The sequence below is a fragment of the Phoca vitulina genome, unplaced genomic scaffold, assembly GCF_004348235.1.
Source record: "Phoca vitulina isolate PV1807 unplaced genomic scaffold, GSC_HSeal_1.0 scaffold17, whole genome shotgun sequence".
Taxonomy (NCBI): Eukaryota; Metazoa; Chordata; class Mammalia; order Carnivora; family Phocidae; genus Phoca; species Phoca vitulina.
The window spans coordinates 8,650,148-8,670,401 of NW_022589720.1; the positions used below are offsets into that span (position 1 = coordinate 8,650,148).

General features: G+C 46.1%; 1 protein-coding gene across 5 annotated transcripts in view; it reads right to left on the minus strand.

Annotated features, from left to right (window-relative positions):
- Nucleotides 1-20,254, minus strand: part of CTNND2 (catenin delta 2) — an 887,227-nt gene that overhangs the window by 130,064 nt on the left and 736,909 nt on the right. For all 5 annotated transcript variants that reach the window (XM_032415368.1, XM_032415365.1, XM_032415366.1 and 2 more), the window contains one exon: nucleotides 2,958-3,075. In XM_032415368.1, the coding sequence (XP_032271259.1) occupies nucleotides 2,958-3,075 (118 nt within the window). The remainder of the gene's footprint in view (nucleotides 1-2,957; nucleotides 3,076-20,254) is intronic.

The window sequence follows — 20,254 nt, forward strand, 5'->3', positions numbered from 1 at the left end:
AAAGGAACCTGCATGAAAGCAGGTAAACACAGGATGATGCATGAAAGAGAGAAAAGTCTCTCCCTGAAAGGAAAATGTTATGGCATAAGTCAGAACGATTTTTAAATCAGCTCAAACTGATTTTTCTTACATCAAAGACTTGGGAGAATCAACTTCTTTCTCATCCTGCTGTTCATCTTCCCCAGGGGCATCTCTGTGCCTCTGTTTAACAAATGACTACTGGGGAACACATCCCCGGCAGTTTCCAGAAATGCTTTCTAATCTACCTGTGGCTGGGGGATGATGTGGGACAATTCTGGAGGGGAGAGAAAGCAGGGTTGGCAGAAGGAGAGGGTGCAGAGGAGAGGGTGGGACGGGGCAAGGGAGTCACCGGGACTGACCTGGTCTCTCTAGCCAGGCTTGGTGTGGATGGGTCACCCATTCAAGCTCTTCTCTCTAAGGGACTGGGGAAAGAGGATAGAAAAAAAAAGGCAGCTACTGCCCTTCTCTGGGTTACCAGCAGAAGGCACGTGGCAGCTGGTGGCTCTGCTTTTGACATCCACTGCTGTCCACCAGTGCTTTTAGCCACTCCTCTTGGCCACAAGGGTCATTTTGACTCCTTATTTTCTATTAGAAAGGGCTAATGTGGAAGTTGTCTGTGGTACCATAGGGTACCCATTCAACAAACTGTCCCAATTGCAGGCGCCAAGCTGAGAGCTTGCACGGATTCCAGGCCCTTTTATTCATTAACTCCTTCCCTCTCTACCTTGTCCCTGTGAAAGCTCAGAGGGGACCAGGCAGAGGGCCAAGTGGGACGCTGCGGGACCACAACACGGTAAAGCTCCGTGGCACGTTCTGGACGGCCAGGCACTGCTAAGTCCCTTGTGGCATCTGATCCGTTCAGAAGCTACGACGAGCCTCCTCGTCGTGAAGTCGGGGGTACTCAGGGACAGTCCTCTAGTGAGCGGGAGCTGGAGGGGGCGCATCTATGCAGGCTTGGTGCTCTTGAGGCTTCAGCAGAAATAGCCGTGTCTTCTCATTGCCGCCCTCAACACTCCTCATGGTTCCAGGTTCCTCTTTTGAATACAACGTGGACATTAAAAGAGGGGATCTCCCAGGGGCTCCAGGGATCTAGCCATCTGCCATGTCAGGAAAGAGGTGTGGGAGCTCATAGCACTTTGCTTTGGGACCATCCTGCTAAAGGCTACCTTCCCACCAGTGTTGGCATGGGCACCTGGCCAAGGCAAGAGGCTGTGGACTCTGCTTTTAATTTCAACCGAAAGGCCCAGACAGTCTTAAAGCTCTTTTTTGTATCCGTTATGGTGGGAGGCTTTGTGTCCCGATGCTGTAGTCTTTACTGCTCTGAATGTGGAGATCCTGGGCACAGCAGACTTTGTGAATTACCTCCGGCAGCTCGTTTAAAAATCGCTGGTCTATTATATTAACAGGCATCTATAAATACTCAAGACATCTTGACTGGTCATTTTTTTTAGGGACTTCATTTTCCTATCAATGGTATTAAAAGTTCTAAAATGGTTATTAAGGGTGTTTACGAGAGGGGTTGATTAAATCTTTAGCATCTCATATTCCGTCTTTGAAATTGATAACACTTACAGAGTAACTAATGGATGCCCACCTAACTCAGTGATGGTGATCAGATGACAAACCGTGTTCATAACTGCAGCAGACTAGTACTCAAAATGTTGGAGTTCCAGAAGGTATGCGCACCCAGGACTGTGGGGAGTAGGGCTCGGCTATCAGCAATTGTCTCAATTTCTCAGCCCACTCCACGGTGCAGGCAAGGTGGAAAACTGCTAAGTCACTCCCCATGCCTGTTGGTAACTAAGGGGATAAAACCACCCCTACCTGTTCTTTACCTGACTTTATAACTAAATAACATGTGATCATATTCCTGATCAGAGTCCATTTCAAAGCTGTAGCTAATCTACTGAAGATTAGCTCAGTTGAGGATGCACATCAAATCACCAGATGAACTTTTAAAGGAACACAAGTCTGAGACCAGAGGTGGACCTTCCGAGTCAGAGGGCTGGGATGGGGTCTAGGCACATGGCTGTGGTTCACACCAGGACCAGTTCTGCTCCCCTGGGGGACACTGGGCAATGTATGGAGACACTTCTGTTTGTCACCACCAGGAAGGGAGAAGCTATTGGCATCCAGTGGGGAAAGCCCGGGGATGCAGCTCAACATCCTACGATGTACAGAACGGCCCCACAACACAGAATAACTGGGCCCAAAATGTCAATAGTGTGGCTATGGAGAAATTCTCATTAAGGTCTTGCATTTATCACATGGTGACTTTAAAAGCATCCGTAAAGTCTGTGTTAAATCAAGATATTTTTACTTGACAATTTTACACTTAGATTGAATCAAAACCAATCAAAAGGCAAATTAAGGCAAAACAAAATGCCTCTCACACTGGAAAAGCCCACCTAATTCTATTCTGGCTTATGAACTGAAACACTGACTAGATTCTGAGGATGAACATGTGGACAGTCCCATTTACTTAGATTTTGGCCAAGGTTCTTCAGTCTTCATAAGGCATTTTTAAAATGGCATTTGATACAATTAACATTTGTAAAAAGCTAACTTGTAAGAATACAGAATTATTCAAAGCTCAGGTAGTTTTAATATTCCTCTTTCTTTTGAAAGCAGACTTTATAAACTAAAACTGGAAGCTTGTGGGTAATGTGGTGTGTAAACATTTATATACTCATCTGGTTTGAGTAACTCAAAACAATCCACATGTTTATTCGTTATTAATCGAGGATTGGGTGTCTAGTTCTAGGCTAGGATTAGAAGCCATCTAGAAAACGTTGGATTCCTACGGGGAGACCCAAGAGAGATTGCAGAGTGAAGGTATTACGCACAGCATTAGCTCTCTGCTGTTGTTGGCCACTGCTTAGTCCCTTGGGCATCTTTATTCACTAAGATGTTTAATCTATGCAAACACAACAAACCTTGCTGTCGATCTCGCTGCTCCCCAGCGCGGACTGGATCACGTAGAGCAGTGCATCTGTGAGCCCATCACATTCCCGCATCCTCCTGCGAGCCTCCTCTCCAGCTGAACTAACATTCCTGCAAAGCAAAAGGGTGCATCAGCTACCTCCACGGGGGTCCCCAAAAGAACCTTCTTCTGTGCCCACCTCCTGAATATTTACCAAGAACACAGTTTGAACGAGGAGGGATGGCTTGCACAAATGCATCCCAGAACCGGCTGAGTTACAGGGATCCGCCATACAACTTGCAAAATGGAGATAGAGATTTCTGAATGTATCATCTATGAAGGCCCCGTGACCACTGAGAATGGAGACTCTTGAAAAGTCTTCAAGGTTTACTTCATTGACAGTGGAAGAGGGAAACCAGAAGCTCTTTGAATCAAAGGCTTTTTCTTTGAGAAATGTGAAAAGAATGTTTTTTAGAGACAGAGCTTCCAACTTACTGAAGTATTTTAGTGATCTAATTTCACCCGCCTCCAAAATATACCTACTTTGATCCTGCCAGCAGTAAACTTCTAGAAATTTATTCTAAGAACATAGGGAGGGGTTTCTGTGAAAATTTAGTCATTGGGATGCCCACGGCGCCTTTGATGGGCAGGAGTGGCCCAATCTCCTTCCCGTACCGGCGCACGCTGAGCCTAAGCCAACAGAAGGGGGGACAATCAGGGAAGATGCAGAGGGGAAGTAGAGAGATATTCCACCCCTACAAAACACATGAGACAAGCCTTGTCAAGGGCTGGGGTGCTTTTAGTGACCTGCACCTGAGAGCACGTTTTCCCTCTCCTACCCAGGGTTAGGATTTGGTTCAGGTAGAGAACTTCTGCAGCAACTCAGAAAACACAGCCTGTTGGAGGGATGCTGGAGGTGAGTTAAGAGAAGGTGTAAAGGGGCTGAAGGAATTTAGAGATGGTGGGGAAGAGTGATCTCTTGAGAAAGATCCTGGTTGGACAATGGCTCTCGAGCTTGGCTAGTAGCAGAATCACCTGGAGGAGACTGCCTGGCCCCACTTCGGGAGTTGGATAACTTCCTATTTGGTGATGTTGAGGTTGAGAACTACCACTCCGACTCTGGCTCTCGGTCAGGGAGGGCGGGGCTCTTTGCTGACTGTGGGTGCTGCCACGTGTCTGAACTCAAGAATCTGCAGCCCTGGGCAGGGCCTGCAGGAGACACTGCACAGAATGAGTCTCATGGCCACACCGTAATGACACAAGTGTTTCCCATTTCATTTTCAAAATGTCCTTCAAGGTTACATTTCATTCTATTTTACAGATAAGAACACTGAGGCACAGAGGGCACGGAGGCAGTAAGTGGAGCGGCTAGAACAGAACCGGGTCTGAAGGAGAGGAAGGCGAGGCCTCCAGGCTTGACAGGCCACATGGATGCACCACTTTTTTAAGGAATTAAAGGAAAATAGGCCTAACGCTAGAATGCTACTGAACAGAAATGTTCACTTTGATTATCTAGAAGGTTCTGTAGGATGTGTTTAAATAAGATCTTTCCGCATTTGAATGTAAGATTGGGAAAGGTTATTCAATTCAAATTCGTATTTTTGGCATTTGCAGATCTTAAAATATAAACAAAATTTCTCAGTTCCTTAGATAGTAGAACTGGGCAAATATTGATGGTATTTTTATGTGAAGTGTTCGGACTCCCCCTGGGGTGGCCAACCCTCATTTCTGACAGGATCTGGGGAGGGAGGAAGAACCAACTTTCTGCAGGAAGAAGCTGCGAGAGTTTTATGCTAAACCTCTATTATTCTAAACTGGAAGGATGGCCTTTGTGAGAGAGCATTTTTAGACCATCCCTCCTTGAAATGATTTTCGCCAGGTCGAGCTTTGCGGCTGTGAGAGTAACAGGCTTGTCAAAAATTCCCATCAGACCTCTTTGGCCAGAAGAATGCTGGATGGCAGTGCGGGCCCATGTGTTTAAATCGTGCCTCTGTGCTTTGAAGAGGTCGTGTTTCCAAAGAGAGAATGATGGAATTTAGTCTTGAAAGTGCCTTAGGGGTAAGCTCTGTACACCCTAGTCTAAAATCCTCCACCCTCCTCCCTGGCTGTTGAGCACTCAGTCTTTCTCTTGGGTAGCTTTACGATGATGAGGACGGATTGCAGCCTGATTCACAAATCCACTTCGAAGTGATCAGCCTATGCTCACTGGTAATCAATGAATGGGCAGGGCAACCATGAGAAATATCAGGAATTCCCAACTTCGTCAACATTACAAGTTGTGAATATTAACCTAAGCAGTTTTCTTTATTCTGTCTGTTTGATTCTAGTCCCAGTAGAGAAGGAGAAATGAGTGACACACACGCACACACACACACAAACATACACAAGTAAACACACACACACATACCCCTATGATACAGAGGGGAGGATGGAGTTACCACAGTGTCTGCAGGTATGAAGATGTTCAATATGTATTTTTAAACACAATGAAGTGTGCACATGTCTCTTAATCAATGGTGTCCTACAAACCCTTTGGGGTTGGGTTCACTTTTAAGCAACTACTCCTGAATTAGGAAACGTATCAGAAGAGTACCCCTGGTTTCTTACACTGTAGGAGAGGAGAGTTTCCTCTTTCTCCTTCCCCCACACAAAATAAGATCTACTATATTATGCATGCTTCACTGGTTAAAAATAAAAAAACCAATAACTTTGTGTGTTGGTCACTGTAACAATTAATTGTAATTACGGTCCTAAGCAAGTGACAATGAGCCAGTGTTCGACCTACAAAGATCCTCCCTCCTGTTGCATTTGACAGAGATGCCCTTCTTGACAGAGGAGATTTTCTTGTCGGATGAGAAACTGGTGCCGCAAAATTCTACACATAAACCCAACGTTACAACAAATACTTGACAGATTATTTATAAAAAGCACAAAGATGGTACAATAGCTTTTCCTTAGAAATAATCTTCATAATCTTGATTGAATTGTCAGTTTACATGTTATTTGGAAATTTCTGCCTACAGTAGTTTCTACGATCTTTTTATCTAATTGATAAAAAATGAGAATTTATTTTTATTTCTTACAATTAAAAGATACAGAATCTCTTATGATCTCTTTTGTTCTAATGTAACTTGTTAAACTGCTTTATTTTCCCTATCTTCAGTGCTGTTTGACATCCCGTTTCTCTGAGCCTCCATCACTCACTGAGCTTAGTAAGAACAAATTCAATATACGCAGCTCTCGTAGGATCCCAAGTGGTCCTTGTACCCTACATTCAAAGGAATGAATGCAGCATGTCACACGGAAGACCTCATTTTATGTGTCCCTACTTCGGATGGCCAGGATATGGACAGTGAAACCGCAGAGAAAACCCATGGATAAGGATTTTAGCAATTACTCAACTTGAAATTAGCCTCTCTCTTCTCCGCACTGCCTGTGCTCTTTGAATCTCTCTTACTGGTCACCATTGACTTTGGATTAGAATTATTTAGGCTGTGACCTTTTTGCTGCTTGGGAACCTTCTGGAGGGCAGAGGGCATGTCATTGTTGTTGGTATACCCAGCATGCAGCTGACTGCCCTACACCACCTAGGTGCTCGGTGCAAGTTGGTTATTACACGTGCATTCAGCTGGACTGGAATTTGGGTGACTGATTTGCCTCTGCCCTCCATACTCACTGGATGATATCAGATGTCTGTTACATCAAGAATGCAGGCTTGCCCCCATCCTGGACTATTCAGGTCAGCCTCAATTTGGGAAGAAAGAAAAAAAAAACCAACTGAACATAGTGTGTGGTATCTAAAGCTTGTATCATATCTCAAACTAAGCAAGTCTGAGCTATCAGCTTTCTTCTGTTGACGATATTGATCCCACAGAGTGCGGGAGAGAATGACACGATTTTGTCATTTGGAGCCAATCAGGTACTACCGAGCTATAGCGATCTTCACCCCAGGCTTGCAGGAAGAGATTTCTGTCTCAGGTTCTCGTCCTCTGCTCTCTGTTACCTCCTCTCCTCTCCGCACCCCCTGCTCCTTGGCCTTTATGATCTGCCCTCCCCTGCAGTCATCTCACACCAGGTCCATCCCCATCACCTTGAGCCCTGGGTCCTTCCTGCACATTTCTGGGCTGGGGCTCCCTGGGCTTCTCTGGCTCATCTCACCAGCAGAACCTAGATGTTGGGTCTCTGGGACCCTGGGCTGAGCTTCTGAGACTACACACCAGTGTGAGGAGTGGGGTGGGGTTGCCAGGATCTTCAGAGAGCAGAGCTTAGACCGTTTCAAGAAATACAGGTGGTCCCAAGGCAAAGCTGAAATACAAAGCCACACGCTCAGTAAGGCCTTGGGGCCAACAGAGCAGGGCAGGCAGGGAGAGAGGTACAGTCCACCACAGACGACAGCACAGAGTGGACCAGGAGGACCAGACCTGGGTCTGGGGATACCAGGGACTCCCAGGGGCTCGAGCCTCTGTACCCTCAACCACAGATAAAGAGAGTCTGTCTGGGGATCGGAGGCTGTGCTGACCCCTCCCTGCCGCCACCTGCAATGCTTTTCCTTCTGCGTCTAGGCCACTGCTTTGAGCAGTCACGCTGCCTAGGCTTGGTCAGACCTCTGCCTCAGCCCCTTCAGCCCCTCTTTGTTGTTCCAGGCGCAAGATTTTAGGGCACCTGTAACACCTGATGTTTGAGGCTGGTCCCTCTGTGATGTGAGGAGGGGTGGGCAGCGTCATCTTACTTTGCTGTCTGAGAACCACTCTCTTAGCAGGGAATCCAACAGCAGGAAATTGAAATATTTATTAAATGACCATGTAATTGTCCACTGTGAACTACATAATACATAAACTCTTAAAGATACTCGGTTTCCTCTTCCTAATGGGTTGAGGGGGGCATCATGGCTTTACATCCAACGACGATGCATTCATTTATTTTATTTTAATTTAAGATCAATGAATTAACATAGAGTGTATTATTAGTTTCAGAGGTAGAGTTTAGTGATTCATCAGTTGCGTCCAACACCCAGTGCTCATCACATCACGTGCCCTCCTTAATGCCCATCCCCCAGTTACCCCATCCCCCCCCCACCTCCCCTCCAGCAACGATGCATCTAGACTGACTGCCACAGGCTTCCAACTGGCACACTGTGAAAATCTTGGAACTAACACCAAGTTTGTGAGGGGAAATCTAAGCAAAGCACAAATGTGCATCATCTCAACTTCCTGACCACGTGATTACCAATGAAATTTGTAGCTTCTCATAAATTACCTGGTCTGAGTTAAGCATGGGAAAGGGAAATGATAGCAATCATGCTCAAGCCATTCTCTCATGAAGTAGGCTTGCTTTTGCTTTAGTTAAAAACATTCCATTTTAAAGAGATCCTTCTATCCACGCATCTAAATCAGGAGTAGAGAACTTTTTCTATAAGGAGCCGGGGAGTGAATGTTTCAGGTTTGGGAACCACACAGGGTCTCTGTAACTTCTCCTCCTCCTTCTTTTAACAACCTTTTAAAAATGTAAAACCCACTCTTATCTGCAGCCATACAAAAACAGGTCATGGGTGGGATTTGGCCCATGGGCCCTAATTTGCCAAGCCCTGACCTAGATTCTCATCGGAAGCCCGGTTATAGGATTTAGGAGGAGTCTCTGAATCCCTGATATTTTCCTCAAAATTTCATATAGTTTTATATGTATGCTATGTGTGTGTTTTTTTCTGCGATAAAGGAATAGGACTTACAGTGTATTCTGAGGCCAGGACCCAAAAAAGTCCAAGAACCTCCAATCAAAATCAGCAGTGCCCTTGGTCTGAGCAGAACATTGCTCTCCTAATTCTAGAGCCTGGGCTTCAGGATTCAGATGCATTTATCTCCATGGGTAAATAGCAACTATGTCTTCTTCTCTCCTACAAAAGGCCTTGAGAGAGCTTGTGTGTGGGTTCCAAAATCACTGACCAAGAAACCCCAATCTCTTCCTCCATGTGGGAAAGCCAAGTGTGCAGGGTTGGGGAGGAAGGGGGTCTTCTGCCCAGCTCACTGGGTCAACACAGCAACAGCTGTGCAGTCGGATCCCCTGACTCCAGGTCAGTGGTTACAGGGTCTATGGGGGCAGTGTGAGCCCTGCCAAGTCTCAGAGGAGCCACCACAGAGGAGGGGCCGCCACCACAGAAACCACTAGGCCTCATCCTCTTAAATCTGTAGCTTCTCTGCACAAAGGGAGAGCTTGTTTCCTTCTTATCATTTAACAACTTCAACAAAGATGGATTCTCTCGTGCACCTGCCACGGTCTTGTAGCCGGGGCTCCCTAGGTGTGAAGGCACGTGCCTTGCCTGGGTCTACTCATCTGTAATGTGCAGATGGGGATGTCTGAATCACCAGCTTGTGCGGTGACATAGCCCAGTGCTCAGGGCCTGGCGCCAACTCTTCACAGTAAATGTGAACCGCCCCTGCTGCTTCTCACCCAGAGACTCCCATGCAAGAGGGAGAGAGACAGCAGGTGGGGAGCTGCGGCCCCACCTGGAATGTGGACGGCAGGCAGGCGGCAAGGATAAGGGGCGAGCACAGGAAAGATGGGAAGGTTTCACGGTGATAGTGACAACCTCATTGTTTACATGCTCATCACTAATTTTAAAAAAATCTGAAACTACTGTAAAAGTATTCAAACAGTGGGGAAAATATATGAGTAAAAGTGAGCATCCTCACTCTTTTCTTCCCCTCTGTCCAAGGAAATCACTGTGTCTATGTGAAGTTTATCATTCAGGATGATTTTCTACTCCTACAAATAAACTGTGTAGGTATGTTTTTGCTTTTCACCATAGTGGTTCGTCAGGCACCTTGCTTGATTTTATCTTTTTTATTTTTTTAAGAAAGAGAAAGTGCAAGGCAGGTGTGGAGTAGGGCAGAGGGAGAGGGAGAATCTCAAGCAGGCTCCATGCTCAGTGTGGAGCCTGACTCAGGGCTCAATCTCACGACCCTGAGCTGAAACCAAGAGTCGGATGCTTAACCGACTGAGCCACCCAGGCACCCCTGCTTTTATCCTTTAAAAGCCTCTCATTGCCTCTTTTCATGACAGTGCCTACCTATTTACCCTATTCAATGAATGACTTTGGGTATTCCATGTATGAATATATCACAATTTATAATTTAAGAAATGATTACCCTATTAAAGGACATCCAAGTTGTTTTTAATTTTTTGCTGTAATAAGTAACATTGAGCGGAAATTTGGAGGAGTTACATGTTTTGTGAGATGGACCCTATGGAACCAGAAGAAAGGGTAACGGGTCAATCAGTTCAAAGCAACAAAGTAACCCAACTGGACTGGGTACTGACTCTGCTCTACACCCAAGGCCAAGTCTTGGGATAGAAAGAAAAGAACACCTGGCCCTTGACCTTCGGAGCTCACAGTCTAGCAAGGGAAGCAAACACATATCTGGTGTGCCAAGATCTGATCTCATTTGCATGGAACTAGCAGTATGAAGAACGTGGGAACCAATCTCCCTCGGAAGCCATGCCTGGGTATGCCTAGAAAATAAACCTCGGCTGAGATGGATGGAAGTCTTACTACTCGTAATTAAAATCTTTGCTGAGGTTGAAATTCTGTAAATTTGGGTATCAAATTGTTTTCCCTAATATCTGTAGCAGCAAGCCATGGGTTGGACTTAAGAACACAGAGTACAATAAGTGTGTTCTTAGCAAGAAAACATTTGATGCATATTTAGTGGAATGGACCTTCGGATTTGAAGGGCAAGGTGTAAACTACACATCCGGGCTTGGAAGTGGTTCCTGGTGAACAGCCATTGTCAATACCGACCAAGCACAACCATGCAGCGGTGGGGGCTCCAGGCCACTCCTGGCATGAGCAGAGGACAGGATATGTAGGGAGAGGTGGCAGTCTGTGGCAAATGCTAGTTCACCTCCATTTTTACTAAGCCTGGCACGGTAAGCCAGCCCCTTGTGTTGAGTAAAACCACGGCAGGCTCCTGGTTCACCAGGGTAAATCTTGCTGATGCTCTTTCACCAAACCACATGACCTGTGCTAAGTCCCTTTTGACCTCCAGCTACCATGCGGAACCACAGCAAGGTTCCCCTCACCTGCCTGGTGAATTCAAGTCATTCAAGAGGGTTTTCCAGTGTTGCCTTTTTCTGGCATCTTACCCAGAATGCAGAGTCAAGGATTACAGAAGATAAGTCCCTGGCCTTGAAACCTCATGGGGTGTCCTGGGCCAGATTTCCAAGTTGCTTGGAACCAGTCCTCTATTTTATTTTCCATTTCTCCCCTTCTAGAACTGGCATGTCTATAATTATCATCCTATGCCTGTCCCACCAGTGTTGGTCGGGAGCAGATAAGCTGTTTCTTTGGTATTAATGGCCCCCCAAGATGTTTATGTCCTAATGCCTGGAACCCGTGAATAGGTTACTTTACAAGGAAAAAGAGACTGCGGAGGGAATGAAGGTTATGGACTTTACAATAGTGTTATTGTCTTCGATGATCCCCGTGGACCCAATGAACATTAAAAGCAGGGCGCATTGTCTAGGTGGAGTCAGGGAGATGCAGTAGAAGGGGAAGTCAGAGAGATCTTGGGCATGAGGATTCAACTCCCCACAGCTGGTTCTGACACGGAGGGGTCACATGCAACGTTGAGAGAGAGGCTGCTAGCTCTCAGCAGACAGCCAGCAAGGAAACAGGGACCTTGGTCCCACAGCCATAAGGAATTTGGTTCCAGCCATAACCTGAAGAAGCCTGGACAAATTTTCTCCCAAGAGCCATTAGTGAGGAACGCAACCTTGCCGACACCTTGGTAAGAACCGTGTCAGACTTCTAACTCCAGAAACTGTAGGGTAATAAATCTGTGTCGTCCTAAGTCACTAAGTTTGTGGTCATTTGTCACAGCACCAGTAGGAAACCGGTACAGAGCCTTTCGCTTGTCTTACTCAAGGGTAAATGAAAATCTTCTCCACGCACGTGTACACATTTCACACCCCGGAAAACTGCTTATCTGCAGGGGACTCACGCAAGTTTCTAGAGGGTATTTCTAGATGATCAAATAATTGTACTGTTTTGATCAAGACCAAAATGCCACCTATATAAGAGAATCACAGTTCTTCCTTGGGGCACGTGTGCAGGGGACGGGCCGAGGTGGTGGCACGTACAGCATCTGCCTTCGACTGCGCAGGGAAGGCGATGCCCCATCTGCTTCCGAGCGGACTACAGCGCTTTGCATAAGAAACACTGGTGCGACGTGATGATGCACTTTTTGAGGCACAACTACGTTGCTTTAATTTGCTTTGCCCTCTCCATCACCTGATTAGGCACAGAGAGCTACCAGATATGTGGGCAACAGCTTGGACCAGATTGCTCTCCTGCTTGTCGATACCTTTTACTTCTGCCAGTCCTCATACTATAGAAGGGGCTCCCGAAAACCTCAGTCTTCACAGCTTCCGGTGAACAGAGAGGGCAGGGGGATAATGAGCATGCTGGATTATAAGGGAGAGAAATGGGCGATGTCCTAGCTCTGCTTGAGTGAAGCCTCTAGTGGAGACTCATTATTGTAAGTGAATTCCTGGAGCATTATCTGAAATGCCCACCATAAGTACCAAATGGTATGAATAGTCCAGGTTTCCTCTGCTATGCAAGGGTAGAGGGCTCCTAGGAAACCTTCCATGACCTGACGTGTGTAAAGGAAAGAAGCAATTGCCATTAATTTATATGGAGACATTTTTGAGCCATCCCAGACCCCCAGATCTCCTCTCTTAGGCTCTCCTGATGCCTGAGGGCACACTGCTAGTGGGTGCGCAAAGCACATAAAGCCCAGATGCTCTTGGCCCAGTTCAAAGCTCTGGGGGCTGGATGCTGAGACGCTGGGCATGGCACAGGGAAGGGGCTGCGCGGGACCCTCCTTGCTGCCCGGGTGCCCTGCCTCTGTCCCAGCTCTCGGCAAAACCAACGCTCGACGCTCTTTGCTTTTCACCTTTTTTCCATAACAGCAAAAATCCTCTTTGATTCTTTTCTGTTTGTGAAAACAGCTCCTCATGTTGGTTTTTTTTTTTTTTTTTTAAAGTTAAGTGGCCTAATGCAAACTTTCGAAAACCGAGGGACACCTGTATTAAGATGAGCCACACCTCCATACATTTTTATTGGATACAAATAACAGAAGGCTGAATTTACTTGAAAATTTCTCGCCTTCTCTTTACACATATGGGTTTCTTAAGCTGGCACTTTATCACGGCCAAGTCAGAACAATTTCCAGAGAAATAAATTTCCCTTTTTCTTTTCCTCTTTTCCTTTTCCTTTAAAAAAAAAAAAAAAAGATTAGCAGTGTTGCTTTCGGATTCCTGCTATGCACCTTCCTGTCTTCCCCAAGGAAGGCAATTTCTTTATAAATCAGGACAGTGATGGCTTGGTAATTGCTTTGTTGAGCTGCAGGGACAGAGCGCTTCAGTGGCCTAAAGACCAACTACCTACTGGGCTGGCAGTGAACTTGGCTCCTGAGCTGTCCTCAGAGCGGTGGCCCCTACGCGTAGACACCCCACCCACCCTCGTAAATGTAAACCAGCAGAGAGAGATGGATGAGCTCCTCTTTCATTGGCTATTCAATACGGCCCCTTTTAAGAATGCCTAGAGCCATGCCTTCTGGAGCTAGCCACGCATCAGGGCACATTGTTCCAAAGCAGCCCAGAGTGGAGCCAGAAATACCTGAGTTAAAAGACGCCCTATGGCTGGCAAGTACTACCTAGGGTTTTAGCTTCATGATTCCAATTAAAATTGATGGACGCCGAGGAGTTAACTGCTCTATGAAATGTCTGCTGCGAGTTTCCCATCGGGCTACATTATAAGGAAATCACAGGGAAAAAAAGTGAGTGCTGAGTGGCTAACGCCGTTAACTCTGAACCTAATTGTGCCTGTGGTCCTCTGTGCTCCACGAACATCCACTGTTATTTCCTAACTTGTAGGACTCGGGCGTGAGCTGTGCACACCGTGCCTTGAGTGTGGAGTTATCAAGACCACACGTCGAGCTTGGAGACTGCCATGCACCCAAGCTTCTGAGCTGAGCTCACCTACCCCACATTCCATGGATGCCCCAGACAGTTCGCTCCGGCACGTTTGTGAAAGGCCCTTTGTGCTGACTCAGAACCAGGGAGCATCTCACGTTGCGAGCCCCACATCCAATCTCAGTCCTGGTACCTCTGCTTGCCATCGAGGGGGCTTTCCATCAGGTGTATGTAGCACCCCTGCAACAGGCATCCCCCAGAACATAATCATTGGCCAGCCATGGCCCGATTACAAATGCAACAGCAGAAAGAAAATGTCATGGTCAAAATGCAAATGAAGTTAAAAAAGGAATAATAACACAGTTTTTTCTTCCCTTTTCTGCTAGACCAAATTATTCCTTATCAACCCAGACACAATTGAATATAAGTCATAAAACTTGAGCTTTAAAAATACATGCAATGGGGATGCCCGGGTGGCTCAGTCAGTTAACAGTCTGCCTTCGGCTCAGGTCATGATCCCAGAGTCCTGGGATCGAGTCCTGTATCAGGCTCCTTGCTCAGCAGGGAGCCCTGCTTCTCCCTCTGTCTGCCGCTCCCCCCTGCTTGTGCTCTCTCTCTCTGACAAATAAAAAAATAAAATCTTTAAAAAAATAAAAATACATGCAATAAATTAATATGCTAGGGAACACTGCAAACTAGAAAGGCAACATTCATTTCACCTATGAATGGGTGGCTTCCAAGAAAATGAGCATTGTGGCTACATAAATAATGAGCAATCCTGAGGCCATCCAATTCCTTGTATTTTCAGACCTCTGTCTTCTAAGAAGTAGGAGAACAAACCTGACTAACAAGGGATTATAGGTAATTGGCTACTTGCCTTTTAAATGTCAGATTGTGGGTTTGAAGACTTTCAAGATTTGACCTTATGTTCTGGATTATTAATAGCTATTATTAGAGTAACCCTTCAAACCTTCATTTCAATTCATCACCTGATTCCCTGTATGTACTCATGTAATCTTTCAATTTATTTACTTGCAGGAAATTTTAACAAATCATACTTCAAAGACTTATTAAAGCTGGGAATCAATGTGATTTCTAAAAGTTCACTTATCTAGATGATGAGTGGTCCTCAAGGTGTATTTCTTGTGTTCATGCTTGCTTTGATCACTCGCTGATACCTTATTGGGTACCAAGAGTAACAACCCCCAATCTGAAAGTATCTTCAGAGGAAAGATCTACATTTACTCTTGTGTCTCATCCCCTCCCCGTTTCTACCCCAGTCCTGCTCCGTGCAATTCCCTAGCCCCTCCCACATAGCCTTTTATTCGGGGTGTTCACTGTTGGGCTGAACCCAGCAGCATTTCTCTGAGCTGACTGCTCAAGGTCCTTGCCCAGCACTGTAGGATGAGTGAACAGAACAAGCAGCCACAGGGTAAGGAAGCGAGAAGAGGAAAATCCTGTCATTCTACTAACCATCCCTCTATGCTTTTTTTGTTTTGTTTAGTTTTCTTAAATTTCTTCTTTGGAAAAAGTTTCCTGAAATTTGTGGCCAGAATGCTAGTAAAAATAGTCCCTGGATCAAAACAGCTGAAGCCTCGTAAGCAAAGGGGAGGGAAAGGATTAAAAATGAAAACCACCTTTCTTTGAATCTCTTAAAAATGCTCCCATCTCTCCTAACTGCTGTCCCGGGAACATAGAAGTTTTGACGGCTCACTTAGTAGTTTTTTTTTTTTTTTTAAGATTTTTATTTTATTTGTTTGACAGAGAGAGAGACAGCGAGAGAGGGAACACAAGCAGGGGGAGTGGGAGAGGGAGAAGCAGGCTTCCCGCGGAGCAGGGAGCCCGATGTGGGGCTTGATCCCAGGACCCCGGGATCATGACCTGAGCCGAAGGCAGATGCTTAATGACTGAGCCACCCAGGCGCCCTCCTTTAGTAGTTTTTTACATGGCCCAAAGAGCAGGATAAATGATAAAAAAAAAAAAATTCAGACTCCAATGACTTTGGCCAGAGATTACTGTGTAGTTCTAGCTAGGTGAAATAAACAAACAAAGCCAAACTTTGTTTGGCCAAAGATGAATTAAAGCTGCAGAGGGTGTCTGTGGACAACTCTGTTCTCTCCTTGTTTTGAAAGGAAAGTATCTAGGGTAGGGGCACTGGGTGACCAGATGGAGAAACTGTAAAAATCCATATAAACTTCTACAAGAAAAAAAATACACAGAGAACTCTGTAAAACTAAGATTACTCAGCCTCTTTATTTTTTGAAAGGGAGAAGAGTATACATTTATTCCTAATTATTGAAATATATTTTTACATATTGGAGGAAATTTCTGGAAGACTTACTGAAAGTGGGTGCCAGCTTTCATAAGAAGCAGCAGCTTAGGCATTGGTCTGAATCGCAATTTAGGAATAATTGGAAAAGTCAAAGCTGTCCGAAGAGTCTTTGCATTTTAAAACCGAGGCTGCTTAGCACCTAGGAATCTATTGTTTAATTGTCTGCCTCCAATGTGGCCATGAGTGGACCTTTCCTTCTCTGTTGCGGAAGGGAGAATTTGAAAGATGTCCCTTCAAGATCCCTGCTCTGGGGTTGTTCAGCCAAGCACTCATCTCGGCACTGCCGTGAAGGGGCTCTGCGGATGGCAACCGGTACCCATCACTGCCCTTAAGGAGAGGGAAATGATCCTGGATTATTCAGGGTCCCGGTGTCATAGCATGAGTCCTTAAAAGCAGAAGAGTCAGTCCAAGACATGTGGCTGAAGAGGGAGCAGAGAGATGAGGGAAGGTGAGGGGAGAGGGCCTGATACCCTGATATTCCCGGCTCTGCAGGACAATGGAAGGAGCCGCAAGCCAGGGAATGTGGTGGCTGCCAGTCGCTAAGAACAACCCCCAGCCAACAGCCAACAAAGAAACGCGGTCCTCAAGTCTACAACCGTAAGAAACCGAATTTGGCCAACCTCCTGAAGGAGCCAGGAAGCAGATTCTTCCCAGAGCTTCCTGAGAAAAGCCTGCTGGCAGAGACCCTGACGTTCAATTTGTGAGACCAGCCACGCCCCCTGCACTGTTCCAGCCTGTGATGGGGGCAACAGAAGAACTCCATTTGTGCATCCATAGAAGACCAGAAAGCCTCACTGCAATAGTTTCCCATCAAAGCTCATTTTTAGTATTTCTGCTAACGTATTTCAAAACTTTCAGATGCACTTTCTGCATCTTCAAATGAAGATGTTTTTAGATGCTCTGAGAATACTCTGGTTTCTCTTCAGATCGTATAAATCTTTCGCCTTTTTAGATGCTCTGAGAAACAAGATAAAATGTGGTCATTAGAACTTTCAGCCGCCTCTCGTTGCAGGAATGCTGAGCGCAATGGGCTTCTCCTCAACTCCAGGTAACCTAAGAGTGACTGTTCTTGCTTTACTACAACCAGATGGCTGGCGCTTAAAACGAGTGTAGCATAATGGCACCACTGGGTGCACAATGTCCTTTTACTGCTTTAGCTGTGGAGGGAGTAAGGTTTCAAACATCTAAGAATCCTAATGCTGCATAGGAAGGTCACCTAAAAAGGACACTTCGAGGAGCCTCGTGGCATCATTAAAACCAGGTCACAAGTTGGCCACAAGAGTTTAGCCTCATTGCTTATCCTTGTCACACTAAATAAGTGCTGGGATAAAAGCATTCTCACCTGCTATGGGACTGGGGTTACTCTCTTTGATGTTGAGCAAGTGTTAAGATTGAGTTCAAAAACTGTGCACTTAACCAGCTCGGTGGACACATCGAGAATAAGTAGAAGACAAAAGGGGAGGCTTGTGTCTCCACCGTCGGCCCAGGGTGCATGTGTCCTGCTGGCTTCACGGCTCAAATGATAACAGTTCCTCCGGAGCAGACCATATAAAATGACTTCTTGGGGGAAATGTCAAGGCACCAATGCACCATGAAAATTATCTGGAATATATAGTCTAGAAATGCCAGGCTTTTCTGAAGCTCATCTTAATACAATTACTCTTATTATCACGTGCTAATATGGAAAGGTTCGAGGCCTACTCATCAGTAAAGAAAACATAGTTTTGGAAAAGATGGAGTAGAATGATTCAATTTTTGTCCAAAATAGAAGCAGAAAGGGGACGCTTATGTAGTATGCAAACTGCTGTTAGGCCAGTGGTTCCACTGATCAAATCCAGCATTTCCAATAATCCATTATTTCCCTAAAACTGCCCCCCAGGAATGCAATGTACTATTTCAGTTTTAATCACAAATACTCACCATGGAGGGTTTGTTACAGAATGTGCTGAAAATCAAACATACAGTGTTTGTTTACTCCAATGCCAAAGAAACCCTGGACTGCGGCGGTCTTAGACCATGGTTTCCGCTTTCGCCACACGGTCACACCTGTGGGACACGTGCTGGTGCCTGGTGCTCTCCCGGCAGCGCCCGCCACTCGCCGTGTGGTGAGACGCCGTGGGCTGCCGGCCGAGGAGTTACAGCTAGCCAGCCTCTACATGAGTGCTGGTTAGCTTTTTGGTTTGGTTTCAATGCTGGATTCCTCTCATCATGGAGTCCTTGAATTCTCCTGGGGATGACCAGAATGGGAATGATGATGAGGGGGACAAGGGACCTTCACAAAGTATAGTTGTGGTCATAGGGATCAAGAGAAGCAAATAAGAAGGAGATTTAAAAGGCAAAAAAGAGGTAAGAGCGAAATGGGGGAAAAGAAAAGTAGTGCTAACTGGAACCTGCTTTGGGAGTTTCCTTTAAAAGGGCTATTTTGCTGTGTGCTGAGACACTTTGATTGATTTGCTGGACAAATACGGTGTCACTCACCCTGGACTCGGTCTTTCTCGCACACCTGCGTCTACGCAGTTGGCACACACAGGCAGCTCTGACCACGAAGCATCTCCAGAATCATCCTGCATGGCTACCGACAGGTCCGTTACCACCACGTCTTGTTTCTTCATTGGGTCCCTGTGCTTCTGCCCTCATCCCCCACCTCCCAGGAAAGCTCCTGTGATTCTTCTAAAATGTACATCGGAGCACCAGTCCTCCACCCCAAGACTTTCCATTTCACTCAGACTCCAAATCCTGAGCACATTATATGCCCGGGACATGCTTCCTCTTGTTCACTTGGCCAACGTCTACTCATCTTTCCATGTCTTTTTCCATGTCCTCCTCAGCAGGTTACTGCGTCTTGTGCTCAGTCAATGTTCACCAGCATGTTCTCACCCACCCATATCACTTACTTACTGTCTACCGGCATTCTGCGCTCAGGTCACAGAGCATCATTCTGCTTGGGGGAGGAGGTAGAGCACGGGCAGCTGGCCGGCAAGAAGGCAAGCCGTGGGGTGGATGGGCAGCCAAGCAAATGGACAAAGTGAGGGCAAACTCAAATTAGGGGGAGGAGGAACCAGACAGATGCCCAAGGCCAGCAGTCTGCACTCGGGAGTCCAGGCTGGCAGCAGGCAGCCCTCGATGGTCCCACATTTTCATTCAGGGCCAATCCTGGTCTGTGACCAAATCAATATGCACGGCTGCCTGTGACTGATTTCTTTGCTTGTAGGATAGATGATAACTTGCTAGAATGTAAGGAGACAGAAGGACTAAGGGACACCAATGCTAACGGATTCTTGCCATGGAAGGAAATACAATTCGAAGCCAGCAACAGAACAGCTTCCCACTGTCTGCTCCTTCTCCCGCCCTACTCCACAGACAGTTTACAGACAGACAGATGACATTCTTGTCTCCAGCATGTTAAAGCAATTTCAAGCAAGAGACTCTGCAGTTGGAAGCAATGGGGATTCTTGAGGAGCCTGGGGAGAAGGATAGGAACAGTGAGAAGAACATTCCAGAGATACAGCCACACCCCTACCTTACCAAGTCCTGATTTGTGTAACATAATGTTTATGAATCCTGGCATTCACTTGTAAAGAATGGAAGTATCTTATACTCCAAATGACCTTCTAGGGGAGTAGAAAAGCTATGGTGTCTGATTTCAACTCTGTTATTATCAGCCTGGCCTGGGGTAGCATATTAGCGTTTCTAACCCTCAGTTTCTCCATCTGTAAAGTGGGCTAATGTTTTGGAAGGATCAGATAAGGCCAAGTCTGTGCAGTACGTAGGAGCAGACCTACAGTTACCCACCACCTTTTCTCCCGGACATCTGCTCACTTTAGGCACAGATACCTGAAGCAAAGGACAGGTATCTTTTATCTTTCTATTTTAACAAAGAGAAAATAAGAACAAAGCACAGGAAGATTCTAGTGTGGTGCACAGGAGGACTATTATATTAGTTTTTTGAAAAGAGGAGCCTCTTTTCCTGGCTTCATTTTTCCATGCTCCCCAGCATTTCCTCA